General features: G+C 42.1%; 1 protein-coding gene across 1 annotated transcript; it reads left to right on the top strand.

Annotated features, from left to right (window-relative positions):
- On the top strand, positions 1 to 11,485 carry LOC133472574 (zinc finger protein OZF-like). Its single transcript, XM_061763634.1, has 3 exons — positions 1 to 270; positions 698 to 854; positions 6,190 to 11,485. Exons 2-3 carry the CDS (start codon positions 728 to 730, stop codon positions 7,296 to 7,298), a joined length of 1,236 nt encoding a protein of 411 aa, XP_061619618.1. The 5' UTR covers positions 1 to 270; positions 698 to 727; the 3' UTR covers positions 7,299 to 11,485.
- The last annotated feature ends 351 nt before the right edge of the window (positions 11,486 to 11,836 follow it).

Raw genomic sequence — 11,836 nt, 5'->3', positions numbered from 1 at the left:
TTCTGCCGTAAAGGACCATGGGTAATACATCTCCTTTCCCTTCTCGCCATACGAGAGGAGGGACCATCGTGCTTCAGCAAATCTTCCCGAATTTGGACCGAATGTTGTGAATTCTCGACGTGGGACGCCCCTGATCGCCACTTTAGTGGACTAAAACATCATTCGTGCAATCTTCGTGTCCGGTTGGAGTCGTCTCGTGCACGTTGAAGCTTCGCGGCCTAGCTTAGCTTAGCGTGCTAACAAAGAGACGCGTTTGTGATCAAGCCTGAGGTAAAGTGTTCTTCTTTACACCACCTACTAGTATCTAATGCTAACACTTAAATCGAGTGAAAATAACACACACACACCAACTACTACATGCTGTAAGCTTTGTCTGAGATACTAAACTAATATCCTCAAACAATTATTTTCTGAATAGTTATTTATTATTATTATCTTCATCTGGATTCTGGATCCTTTTGTTGAATAATGTCTAACATGTTTCATCATCGTTTCTCCTGAAGTCTAAAATTAGCTGTCTTCTACATCTGTTATCTCTTACAATACACAATTACGTTTTACCGTTTCCTTTTGTTGACTTTGGTGCTTTGCCGTTTTAACTAACGTACCCTTTAACCCACAATGTCCAAATCTGAATCTCCGTTTAATTGTTTCTCATGTCCGATTATCACTTGCCTTTCTCATCCCTCCAACGTAGAGCGGAAAGTGTTGTGATCGTCGTGTGAAAATGTGTGCAAGAAGGACAGCAGAGTCCGAGGAGGAACTTTGGGCCCCAAAAGAGGAGAAGGAGCCACAACGTCAACTACTGGACGCTGTGTTCAATCTGCAGCCTCGAATTGTGCTACACAGAGCAAGTTGGTTCACTTGTTGCATGCATTTGAATTTTATTGCTGTTCCTGTGTTTATTTACAGCCTCCGTTTGATGAAGCATTTAACTCATTCACTGCCAGCCGTTTCCTGAGCAGGGAACCCAAGACTGCCAGACATTTTCACTCAGTTTTCACACCCCACAGAATATTGTGTGCTATGACGCTGTAAACACCAAAACCAACAAAAGAAAGATCAGACTCTTTTCTTTTTTCTTTTAGTTTGTTTCTACCTTATACTGTTCTTTAGTAATCAGCAGTCAAATATAGGCGACTTTCAGCCAAATCTGTTTCTGGAGGGGAAAAAAAGCCTTTTTGTGAAAGCATACAGATCAAGCAGAACAATGACTTTGACACCAATATGTTTTTCCTTTTGTGAAAACCTCAAACATCTGAACAAAAAAACAATACTGAGAAAGTACAGAAAAATAATGTATTTAGAAGGATAACAAACTATGTACAGAATTTACATTAGACAAAGATGCATGAACACATGACAGACTTGCACTTTCTCCCTCGTAATTCTCTTCCTCTACCGTTTGCTCGATCGCCCAGGTTTTTTTTTTTGACCTTGCGCCTAGAATCTAGCAAAGTTTTATTCACATCTGGATTTTATTCTTTGGTGGCAGTGAATGGGATCTCATCTGGTTGTCATTGTCCTTGAAACCAGTCCCTACTTCTGCTTGAAGCACAACCTGTGCAGTTTGGAAATATAATTATTACCGTATTTTCACGACCATAAGGCACTTAAGTCGTAAATTTTCTCCAAAATATTATAATGCCTTATGTGCGCACCGAGTTCCAAAATGTTTAAATGTTGTGTGATGAGCGCGCCGCTTGACTGACTGGGAGCATTTCCTGCCGACACGCTGCTTATACAGAGGAAATGCGGACGTAAAGGGGCAAAGGTGCGCTTGAAGGAGGACGCTAAAGGCACGCCCCCAGTAGGTATGTAGCGCCGGTCAAGCTAGCCTCCACTTGTAAAGTAAAGTAGCAATCAATCACTTAGTTATTATAAATGGAATATATATAATATATATGCTGTGCTGCAATTTTGTATCTGTTATTAAACGTAATAATCTGGTGACCTAATGTCTCTTTGTTTGTAGCTAGCAAGCTAAGCGAGGATAAACTATCTTCAAAATGCATCGAGACAAGTTCACCTGGACACTAATATTTGATGAATGATGCTTTAGTACGGTAAAATAGTGATGGATGTCTGTCAAGCCTTCAATGCAGAACTAATTTGGAAAGAAGTATATCTACAGTGGGTGGCATGGGGGATGACTGGTTAGCACATCTTTCTCACAGTTATGAGGTTTGGGGATTTAAATCCCAGCCTCGCCTGTGTGGAATGTGCGTGTTCAGCGCCTGCGTGGGTTTCCTCCGGGCACTCCGGTTTCCTCCCACATCCCAAAAACATGCGTGGTACGTTGATTGAAGACTCTAAATTGCTCGGAGGTGTGTGAATAGTTGTTTGTTTCCATGTGCTCTGCGATTGGCTGCCGACCAATTCAGGGTGTACCCTGCGTCTCGCCCGAAGATAGCTGGCATAGGCTCCAGCGCGCCCGCAACCCGAGTGAGGATAAGCGCTACAGAAAATGGATGGATCTGCATTGAATGTAGTACAGGAACTCAACTTAGACACTTTGTTTGGCCTCTGTAGACAAACGCATTCTGTGTCAAACGGCATTAATTTGGTCTCACATCAAATAAAATACAAACTCAATTCCAATGAAGTTGGGACATTGTGTTAAACATAAAAACAGAATACAATGATTTGGAAATCATGTTCAACCTATATTTAATTGAATACACTACAAAGACAAGATATTTAATGTTCAAACTGATAAACTTTATTGTTTTTCGCAAATAATCATTAACTCAGAATTTTATGGCAGCAACACGTTCCAGAAAAGCTGGGAAAGGAGGCAAAAAAGACTGAGAAAGTTGAGGAATGCTCATCAAACACCTGTTTGGAACTTCCCACAGGTGAACAGGCTAATTGGGAGCAGGTGGGTGCCATGATTGGGTAGAAAAGGAGCTTCCCTGAAATTGCTCAGTCATTCACAAGCAAAGATGGGGCGAGGTTCACCTCTTTGTGAACAAGTGCGTGAGAAAATAGTCGAACAGTTTAAGGACAATGTTCCTCAACGTACAATTGCAAGGAATTTAGGGATTTCATCATCTACGGTCCATAATATCATCAAAAGGTTCAGAGAATCTGGAGAAATCACTGCATGTAAGCGGCAAGGCCGAAAACCAACATTGAATGCCCGTGACCTTCGATCCCTCAGGCGGCACTGCATCAAAAACCGACATCAATGTGTAAAGGATATCACCAGATGGGCTCAGGAACACTTCAGAAAACCAATGTCAGTAAATACAGTTTGGCGCTACATCCGTAAGTGCAACTTGAAACTCTACTAAGCAAAGCAAAAGCCATTTATGAACACCACCCAGAAACGCCGCCGGCTTCTCTGGGCCCGAGCTCATCTAAGATGGACTGATGCAAAGTAGAAAAGTGTTCTGTGGTCTGGCGAGTCCACATTTCAAATTGTTTTTGGAAATTGTGGACGTCGTGTCCTCCGGGCCAAAGAGGAAAAGAACCATCTGGACTGTTATGGACGCAAAGTTCAAAAGCCAGCATCTGTGATGGTATGGGGCCGTCCATGTTAGTACCAATGGCATGGGTAACTTACAGATCTGTGAAGGCACCATTAATACTGAAAGGTACATACAGGTTTTGGAGAAGCATATGCTGCCATCCAAGCAACGTCTTTTTCATGGACCCACCTGCTTATTTCAGCACAACAATGCCAAACCACATTCTGCACGTGTTACAACAGTGTGGCTTCGTAGTAAAAGAGTGAGGGTACAAGACTGGCCTGCCTGCAGTCCAGACCTGTTTCCCATTGATAGTGTGTGGCGCATTATGAAGCGTAAAATACGACAACGGAGACCCCGAACTGTTGAACAGCTGAAGCTGTACATCAAGCAAGAATGGGAAAGAATTCCACCTACAAAGCTTCAACAATTAGTGTCCTCAGTTCCCAAACTGTTATTGATTGTTGTTAAAGAAAAGGTGATGTGACACAGTGGTAAACATGACCCTGTCCCAGGTTTTTTTTTAACCTGTTGCAGCCATAAAATTCTAAGTTAATGATTTATTTGCTAAAAACAATAAAGTTTAGCAGTTTGAACATTAAATATCTTGTCTTTGTAGTGTATTTAATTAAATATAAGTTGAACTTGATTTGCAAATCATTGTATTCTGTTTTTATTTATCTTTAACACAATGTCCCAACTTCATTGGAATTGGGTTTGTACTTTTTGGGGTATTTTTGGGAAAATACAGTTTGACATTTGAGTCATTTTGCTAATATTTTTATAACAGACGTTTGACTTTGTACAATATAAAAAGTTCAGTTGCATTCATTAGTAATCTAGTGTACATTTTCCTATTTTTTTATTTTTTCCCCCCCTCTTTTACCAGATGCCACGATCAGGAAAATAAAAAGTCCCATATTGCCCAGCCCTACACTCACCGTGCCATATTTGTTCATACTAGGCATTACTTCTCACCCCAAATGTTTTGAATTTTATCGACTTAGATCGATTGAACCATTTTACTGGTTACTGTCAAATGCACCATTCATCACATTATGCCAACACTCGACAAATTTTTCACAGTAGCTGTCTGTTGTCATACAAGATCGGCCGAACTCCCAGAGACAAATTCCTTGTGATTTTGACATACTTGGCAAATAAAGATGTTTCATTGTTGCGATTATCTTATGCTTTTATTGTATTTGAAGATACCTAATCGTTGCCTGTCTCATGGCCATATGCCATATTCCAACAGGCAATATAGCAGTTACGACCCAGTGCCGTAAAGTGTCATTGTGTTTTGGTGTGCAATGCCTCCTCCTAACCCAACTTTGATGACAAAATTCTTGTTAGCACACAGTTGTTGTCCGCGCATTATTGGACATGGTAATCTGCCAACAAAGCCGCCATTCAGGCAGTGATTAGTGACTCGGTGTCACGATGATCAGCGACTGTAACTTCATCGTGCAGGCAGCTCCCCTCTGGCATTTCCGCAGCTGTGCATGTCTCATTTACTCCAGGGACATTCCGTGCTGCTGTCTTGTGCCAGTGACAAAGCTGGCATGGAGGTGAAGAATAGTAACTTTGTCACTTGATGATTTGTGACGCTAGCTAGCTGGCTACGCTAATCACAGTGCAGAGCCGCTGAGCTGGTTGCGCGACACCGTCTTTTGCTGCGCTGCCATTTTGTATGTGTTATTGGATGTAATAATCTGGCAACTAGTGATGTTAGCTAGCTAGCTAGCCTGCCTAATCATGGTGCAAAGCCATGAGGAAGACTGTGTGGAGCTTTTTCTGTGTCTGTACAGTTAGAAAGTGCATGTTTTGGGTTTTTTTTTGGAGGGGGGGATTCTAGTTTCATCTTCTTGGGCGGCCTGCCCAAGTAATGTTCCATCGTCTTGTCAACGTATTGTAACATCAGCGAAGTTGACGGCGACCCAGCATGCCTCACGGCTGAGGTTAGAAGTAGTTCCACTCTTATTACTTGTTCTGTTGTGTACAGTGTAATGTCTGAAGTCTTGAGTGTGGGCCGTTAAGGGCGGGGCCTGTTGATTGGCGGTTGTGACATCAGCAAAGATGAAAGGACAAAGGAACATTTCAGCTGGAACGTTGGCTCAAGTTAGTCAATTTGATTGCGGAGTGACTGAGCGTGAGTTAAGTTAGCTAGCCCTCCACATACGTTGCTGTTGAGTTGCATGCATCAGTAATCTAGTGTATGTTTTCATGAATATTTTCGCTTTTACCAGATGCCACTACCTGGGGAAAAAAAAGTGCCATATCCAAATGCCAAATGTTTTTAAATTGATCCACGTGGATCGATTGAACCATTTTACTGCACTGCACAATTTTTTTTTTGCGCATGTCAGGATAACAATCCTCTGTCATTGGCCGGAATGAGATCCCCCACCCCCCCCATTCCCATACAATTTTTTTTTTTTTTAAAGTTTTTAAAATTTTGTCACCTTTTTCATGCCTTTGGTGTTTACATGTCTGTTGTGTTAGCCATTGCTCTAGTTCTCTCTCAGTATATTATGTGTTTAGCCTTGTCTGAAAATGCAGCTTGATCGTTCTTTATGCGCCCCTGCTAATTTCTGTGCGTCTGAGATACGTTACACACATGAAAGAGATGCCTGATCCCTGCATAATACACATTAGTCACAACATGAGAACAGATTTTCCAAACCATTTGTGTTTGTCTTCTTGTGTTTTACAGACATCACTGAAGATCTTCATACTGACCAGCAGGAGCCAGAGCCCCTTCACATTAAAGAGGAAGTGGAGGACGAAGAACTCCACCACATCAAAGAGGAAGAGGAGCCCATTTCGATTAAAAAAGAGGAGAAAAAACTGCGTCCCCACATCAGACAGGAAGAGGAGGAGGTCACCAAGTTTCCATCGACTGGTGTTCCTCTAAAGAGTGAAGACAAAGTTCAAAGTGAGGAGAGAAGGGGGGCGGAGCCTCCAAGCAGCAGCTCAAGGCAACTCATGACAACAGAAGGTGATGGAGATCACTGTGGAAAATCACAAGCAGACGGCATCTTAGCGCCACTGTCAGACAGTGACGACATGAATTCACACTCGACTCACACTGATGATGGACAGTCTGAAGTTGATATGACATTTCAGACTGACAACAAACAATGGAAATGTTCTCAGTGTGGGAAAACACTAGCTCATAAGAGTACTTTGAAACAACACATGAGAACACACACCGGTGAGAAACCTTTTGTCTGCTTACATTGTGGCCAAAGATTCTCTCAGAAGGAACACTTAAAAGGACACACAAGAACCCACACTGGTGAGAAACCTTTTTCCTGCACCGTTTGTGGTCAAAGATTTTCTGTCAAGGGAAAATTAAGAATACACATAAGAACCCACACTGGTGAGAAACCCTTTGTCTGCTTACATTGTGGCCAAAGATTCTCTCAGAAGGAACACTTAAAAGGACACACAAGAACCCACACTGGTGAGAAACCTTTTGGCTGCTCGGTTTGTGGTCAAAGATTCACTCTGAAGGGACATTTAAAAATACACTCAAGAACCCACACTGGTGAGAAACCCTTTTCCTGCTCAGTTTGTGATCAAAGGTTCTCTGAACATGGAAGTTTAAAAACACACACAAGAACCCACACTGGTGAGAAACCTTTTTCCTGCTCAGTTTGTGGTCAACGATTCACTCAGAAGGGAGGCTTAAACACACACACAAGAATACACACTGGTGAGAAACCTTTTTCCTGCACCGTTTGTTGTCAAAGATTTTCTGTTAAGGCAAACTTAAAAATACACACAAGAACGCACACTGGTGAGAAATCCTTTTCCTGATCAGTTTGTGATCAAAGGTTCTTTCAACAGGGAAGTTAATAAATACACACAAGAACGTACACTGGTGAGAAACCTTTTTCCTGCACCGTTTGTGGTCAAAGATTTTCGGTGAAGGGATACTTAAAAATACACACAAGAACGCACGCTGGTGAGAAACCTTTTTCCAGCACAGTTTGTGGCCAAATGTTCTCTTATACATATCAGGCTAAGACACACAAGTGTGCGGGTGAGAAGAGCAGTGATCAAGAAAGTTTTTAATGAAAATGTAAATGTTTAATCTAAAACTAATTACCTGATTGTATTCTTCTTCTTGTCCATATATTTTCTCAAAGACCCGCAAGTGTGAAGAATTAACATTGGTGCCAAAATACTTTAAAGGGACTAGTTGAAAGTGAGAACATGGGCACTTATGCCATCGTGCTGGACTCAAAAAATGTCTACCGAAAAAAGCCCTCCAAAACACACTCAGTAGTCATTTTAGTCATTTACTGATGAAATATTAAATTTTCAGCTAGATTCTGGCCTGCCCACATTTTGGACATGTCAGCCTGTTACAGCCTGACGCATAATGAGCAGGAACTGATTGCATTTCCTCATTGAACTTCTGTTTTCCAGGGTGTAATTTGTGGCCATATTTAAAGCATGGGTCAATAATGATAATAAGACATAATAAGACAGTAATAAGACAATAATGAGCAAAAATAGTAATAGTGATTGTTTAAAAAAATAATAATTTTAATTTTTTTTTTTTTTTATTTTATTTTATTTATTTTTTTTAGAACTTTATTTTTAAATTCAGCTTTTAACGTGCGTCAGCTCAATTTTGAATTGATTCCACCACAAATGTATAGTATATGTGTGTATGTATGTATAGATCAAATGTATGTATGGATCACAAAGGCGTTTCTGTAGGTGGCATTGTGTGACAGACGTGGACTTTGGCTGTCTGTCATAACGTTGGCTGACCCATGACAAGGGTCTCCCTTCCGAACGCGTTACGTCGCTTTTATTTATTTTATTTTATCTGATACATATCTAAAATATTGGGCTGATTGTGGAAATATTTTCAGAGGTTTTAAGCTGCGATGAGTAGAGATGTCCACATTAATTTTGGTGATGATTGTTGACAGTTTTTGGGTATTATTGGGTTAGGTTAGAGACCCCTCGTTAGCCATGTTTCTTGGGTTCATGTATGAGGCCTGCAAGGATGTGGCAATCACCCACCGTGTTTGTATGATTTTACTGATGACACCCTAATAAATTTGCAATTTTTCAGCACATCAAATTTGTGATTGAACAGAATCAGAATCATCTTTATTTGCCAAGTATGTCCAAAACACACAAGGAATTTGTCTCCAGTAGTTGGAGCCGCTCTAGTACAACAGACAGTCAATTTACAGAACACTTTGGAGACATAAAGACATTGACAAAAAACAATTGTGCAAAAGGATGCAGAGTCCTCTAGCACTTAGAGCAGTTCGAATGACTAATATCGCAATAGTCCGGTGCAATGACCTTTGTGCAAAGGGCGCTGAGACTTCAAGGAGTGTATGCGGTTTAAAGTGACGAGTAGTGCGATAATCTGGGACAATGGTTGTGCAAATGTTACAGATACTCCTCAATCAGTGTGCAAATGGGGCAGATGCTACTCTGGCATGAGTGGCCAGTATATGCAAATAGTGCAGCATGGCGGGACAACTACAGTGAGTGCACGAGTAATACATAATTGGCCCCACAGAAATGTGACAACGAACTCAAGTCAAAAAATTGCCAGCTTGTTGTAATGGAATTATAGGTTAGCTGTTTAAGAAGTTGATTGCAAGAGGGAAGAAGCTGTTGGAATGTCGACTAGTTCTAGTTTGCATTGATCGGTAGCGCCTACCTGAGGGAAGGAGCTGGAAGAACTGGTGACCGGGGTGCGGAGGGTCCGAGAGGATTTTGCACGCCCTTGTCTTAGTTCTGGCAGCGTGCAAGTCCTCAATGGTGGGTAGGGGGGTACCGACAATCCTTTCAGCAGTTTTGATTATCCGTTGCAGTCGGAGTTTGTCCTTTTTTGTAGCAGTACCAAACCAGACTGTGATGGAAGAACACAGGACTGATTCGATGACCGCTGTGTCGAACTGTCTCAGCAGCTCCGGTGGCAGGCCGTGCTTTCTCAGAAGCCGCAGGAAGTACATCCTCTGCTGGGCCTTTTTGAGGACGGAGTTGATGTTGGTCGCCCACTTCAGGTCCTGAGAGATTGTAATTCCCAGGAACTTGAAGGTCTCGATGGTTGACACAAGGCAGCTGGACAACGTGAGGGGGAGCTGTGGCGAAGGATGCCTCCTGAAGTCCACGATCATCTCTACAGTCTTGAGCGTGTTCAGCTCCAGGCTGTGTCGGCCGCACCACAGCTCCAGCCGCTCCGCTTCCTGTCGATATGCAGACTCGTCACCGTCCTTGATGAGGCCGATGACAGTGGTGTCATCTGCAAACTTCAGGAGTTTGACAGTCGGGTTCGCTGAGGTGCAGTCGTTTGTGTAGAGAGAGAAGATCAGCGGAGAGAGGACACAACCTTGGGGCGCCCCAGTGCTGATGCTGCGTGTGGATGAGGTGGCCTCCCCCAGCCTGACCTGCTGAGTCCTGCCCGTCAGAAAGCTGTAAATCCACTGGCAGATGGCAGGTGAGACGCTGAGCTGGAGAAGCTTGGATGAAAGGAGTTCAGGGATGATGGTGTTGAACGCTGAGCTGACGTCCACGAACAGGATCCTCGCGTAGGTCCCTGCACTGTCGAGGTGTTCTAGGATGAAGTGCAGTCCCATGTCGACTGCATCATCCGCAGATCTGTTCGCTTGGTAGGCAAACTGCAGGGGGTCCAGCAGGGGACCTGTGACACTCTTGAGGTGGTCCAGCACGAGACGTTCAAAGGACTTCATGACCACAGATGTCAAAGCGACAGGCCTGTAGTCATTCAGACCCGAGATTGCAGGTTTCTTGGGGACTGGAATGATGGTGGAGCGTTTGAAACAGGATGGAACTTCGCACATTTCCAGAGATCTGTTGAAGATCTGAGTGAAGACTGGAGCGAGCTGGTCCGCGCACACTTTGAGGCAGGATGGGGACACGTGGTCCGGGCCTGCCGCTTTGTTAATCTTTTGTTGTATGAAGATGCGTCTCACATCCTGTTCATGGATGGTTAACACAGAGGTCCTGGGGTACTAGCTGTTGTTCATATGATGCAATAGTATATGACCGCAATGTAAGATATAATACCAGCTTGAACGAAGTGGTGTTTGGAAACTCAAGCAAGGTGTATTTTTTTTTTTCCCTGAAAAAAGTGAGGGGATTCCACCTGACGGCTACGATGTATAAAGTATGACCAATTACTGCCACTTAATAGTATAGGATATTCCTTTTCCCACACCAGCGATGCCAGGTGATTTTCGATTTTGGCGATGAAAGAGGGGCGTTCGAAAGGGAATTCGTTATTTACCAATTACTCCAAAACGTTTTGATGTTATTGGAAATGACTGCCAGTTTAATTTTCTTGAGCAAATATACATAAAACAAACATGTACGTGAAATGTGGACCATGAAGACACATACTTCCTTTGAGCAATGCATGCATTTTCTCCAACGTTTTAGTGATGCCAATATCAAATAAGTGAATGATTGATTCAAATAAGACTGGAAAGAAACCTTTACTTTTGGTGGTAAAGTGTATTTGTGATCCTTAATAAAATACACTCCTTTAAACAGTGAGGGCTACTCAATTTGATTTGCTTGTACATCAAATCCTTTGCCAAAACCTTTTGCCTCCTCAGTTTGCGGTCCAAGATTCTCTCGTAAGTATCAGGCTAAAACACACAAGTGTGCAGTGAGAACAGCAGTGATGAAGAAGCTTTCAATGAAAGTCAATGTTTAATATCAAAGGTTATTACAATCATACTGATCTACAAAAATCTACATTCTTGTCTTCTGTCTACCATCTTTTATTTTTTCAATCTTTTCATTTTCTTTGTATCTTCGAAAAGCCTCCTGTGGACAAATGTTGAGAATTATCACTGGTGCCAAAATACGTTTCTCTAATGTTTTAAAATGAGCAAATGATTGAGAGAAATCGATCGTTATTCGATGTTTGACTTTTGGTGAAAAGGTTGAAAAGTGTAAATGGGATCCTTAATAAAATACAATTCTTCAAACATTGAGAGTGACTCAATTGTCTTGTATGTCAAATTCATTTTCCCCGTTGAAAAGAACTGAAATGCCTTTAATCCTTTCAAAACCCTCCAAAACCAAAATGCTGGCAACGCAAAGCAAAAAATGGCCGAAGTGGAAAATTGCTAAACTGGGACACTGGTACGTCAAGGTAGTGTGTTACTTGGCTGACTTTAACCACAATGAAAAAAAATCTGCATATCAAATAATGGAGACTTTGGAACAGATTGAGTGTGGAACTGAAAGAATGTCCTCGCATAAACCAAATAAAAAAACAAATGCAAACAAATGACCTCGACAAAATAGGAGGAAATGTCATCTCAATTTAAATATATATCGAA

The sequence above is a fragment of the Phyllopteryx taeniolatus genome, chromosome 23 (assembly GCF_024500385.1).
Source record: "Phyllopteryx taeniolatus isolate TA_2022b chromosome 23, UOR_Ptae_1.2, whole genome shotgun sequence".
In the NCBI taxonomy this organism is placed as follows: Eukaryota; Metazoa; Chordata; class Actinopteri; order Syngnathiformes; family Syngnathidae; genus Phyllopteryx; species Phyllopteryx taeniolatus.
This window is presented reverse-complemented; position numbering and strand designations above follow the sequence as displayed.